The 2,500-nt window shown below is 36.9% G+C and overlaps 2 protein-coding genes across 2 annotated transcripts in view; one reads left to right on the forward strand and one right to left on the reverse strand.

Moving 5' to 3' along the window:
• Nucleotides 1-330, reverse strand: part of LOC138009936 (uncharacterized protein PF3D7_1120000-like) — a 798-nt gene extending 468 nt beyond the window's left edge. The window contains exon 1 of the mRNA XM_068856919.1: nucleotides 1-330. This exon is cut by the window's left edge and continues 468 nt beyond it. Coding sequence (XP_068713020.1) covers nucleotides 1-330 — 330 coding nt within the window.
• A 2,154-nt stretch (nucleotides 331-2,484) lies between these two features.
• The window catches only part of LOC138009937 (uncharacterized), a 999-nt gene continuing 983 nt past the window's right edge, over nucleotides 2,485-2,500 (forward strand). Inside the window, exon 1 of the mRNA XM_068856920.1 lies at nucleotides 2,485-2,500. This exon is cut by the window's right edge and continues 983 nt beyond it. Coding sequence (XP_068713021.1) covers nucleotides 2,485-2,500 — 16 coding nt within the window.

A 2,500-nucleotide genomic window follows, 5' to 3' on the forward strand; every position in this document is an offset into this window, starting at 1 on the left:
CAGAAAATCTTTTAAGGTCTTGTTTTCGTTCTTCGGCTTTAGCACGGAGTCTTTCAGATCATTGAGTTCCTTCTCGTTAAAATTTGCGGAGTCATCAATTTCCTTCCTAAGTTTTAGATTTTCGGTGAGTACCACCGCTATTTGGATCTGAATATCTACCAATAACTGCTTGATTTCGAGGAGGCTTGGCTGTTCTTGTTCGTTTATCTTGTGTATAGATTCTTCAATTCTTGGACCATTGTCGACGGCCATATTGGCCGTCTTCTTCGCAGTACTTGTCTCTTCTTCTACGGAGCCACGATCGCCTCTTTTATTTTTCTTTGCGAGCATTATCGTTTGCCAAGGCGCATTTCTTACTCTAGAAGATTTATACTATAATTTGAAAAGACTACATGTCGGAGAAGCGTCTACTGTGCAAAACTAAGTGGATGTCAATGAAACACTTCCGGCCACCATGATCTACCGCGCAACTCCAATAGTTGTTACTAGTCGTTGAGGTTAGTATTGCTTGATTTAATGATATCATAACAAACTGGCAACTTGATTTAATAAATTCTAAATTTACTGATCTTATTGGTTTTAATGCAAAAATAATAAAAAGTACTGAATACAGTGTTAGATTACCAAATGTGACCAATAGTATTGATGCATTAGAGATAGCTTGTAGCTTGATTTCTGATAGTTATGCTGATGGAAAAAGATCTGATACATTGGCTTTGATTCCAACTGATAATTTGACAAGAAGGTATCCTTTTAATTTTGAGCCGAAAAGAGCAATTTTTTCATCGGCAAATACAAAAATAATCAACGAAGTTAATATTACAGTAAAAGATAATATTGGAAGACCTGTAGTTTTAAACAATATTGATTGGTTAGTGACATTAATTTTACTCATTAATATTTATGAACAAAAACGAATTTAAAATGAGATATGACCAAGAATCAGGTCGTTACATTAGAAAGCATATTTATGGTGACGGAATATATAGCAACTTAGCAAACAAATTATTTAACAAAACAACAAAAGAATTAGCTGCAAAAACAAGTAAAAAACTAGCTGAAAAGGCTTTAACAAAAGGATGTGAAAAAGCTGGTGATTTTGCTGGTCAATTGGCTGGTGATAAAATAGTTGGAATTTCAAAAGGCAAAAATAAGCGAAATACGCCTGTTGAACCAAAGAAAAAACTGACCTTTTCAATGGAAGATAGCATTATACCAAAAGAGGTTGAGCCTGAAATTCAATCAATTCCAAATTCCATTATAAACCAAAAAAGTCACAACAACTCACAGATTTTGAAATAGCAGAAAAAATGAATAGATTATTAGCTGGTGGCAGACTTATGAGAAAAGGGACAAACAAAAAGTATGTAATGTATTGATATAAAATGTTTAGAAATCCAAAATACGTTGAACGAATTGAAGACATTTTTCATGAATTAGAAACGCCTTTAGTAACAGCAAATCCTGCTAATAATGCTAGTCAAAAAAAAGCAAAACCATCGGTTTGTTGTTAATAATACAAATTCGGCATCTCCATCAGATTGGTATAATGCAAGAATAGCAATGAGCTTTAAATTACAAAAAATGGATGGTACTGATATTGCTATTGCTGATCACAATGGTATTGTAAATGGTATTCACTCATTAATAAAAGACATTTTAGTAAAAGTTGGAGATAAAAAAAAATATCATTGCAATGATGTAAATCATAGTGTAAATCTCAAAAATGTGCTTGAATACAGTGATAGTTATGAGGAAACAACAGCTACAAACGAATTTTACTATTTAGGGCCTCTTTACACGATCCCGGATTGGACACCGACCCGGGTGAGATCAGCGTCGAATTTTACGTTTATACAAGCCCGGGCTGGGTGAGGGCTGGGTCATTCTCGGCTGACCCGGGTCAGCTCCCTTTTTGCTGTGTTGAAAGGGCTGGTGACTACTTGTCAGTGAGGAAAATGGCGGACGAACATCAATTTGTGTTAACGTTATCAGCCATTTTACCAACGTTATTTGCTTGTGCGCAGCTGCATGGACTTTTAATGCTCATGATCATGCTCCAACAGCAACAGCTCCAAGCCACTCACCGTGCACTTTTCTTCGATTTTAACAGAGCAGCTGCCAAACTTCGTAAGCTAAACAAACGTAGGAAAAACCGACGTGTCTGGGTTAGACCTGGTCGTACTGAACAATTGTGGATAAATCTGTGGTCTGGGGCCCGTTTCTCGAAAGTCTCGAAAACTTTTCGGGTCCGAAAAGTCATTTGTAAGCTTGCCAACCGCTTGTTAATGAACGCCTATCTTTTAACATGTTTTCAAGGTAACAAAAAGCAAACTGACTGTGAAGTTTGACGACTTAATTCCCCTCCGTCCTTGAGATACAGAGGGAATTGTGACACCCGAAAATGGCCCGTAAATTTTCGGGACTTTCGAGAAACGAGCCCCTGGTGTATTAGAGGAAGAAGAATGGCTGTCAAATCTGAGGATGGATGGGGCCTCCT

This window comes from Montipora foliosa, chromosome 7 (assembly GCF_036669935.1).
Source record: "Montipora foliosa isolate CH-2021 chromosome 7, ASM3666993v2, whole genome shotgun sequence".
NCBI classification, from domain to species: Eukaryota; Metazoa; Cnidaria; class Anthozoa; order Scleractinia; family Acroporidae; genus Montipora; species Montipora foliosa.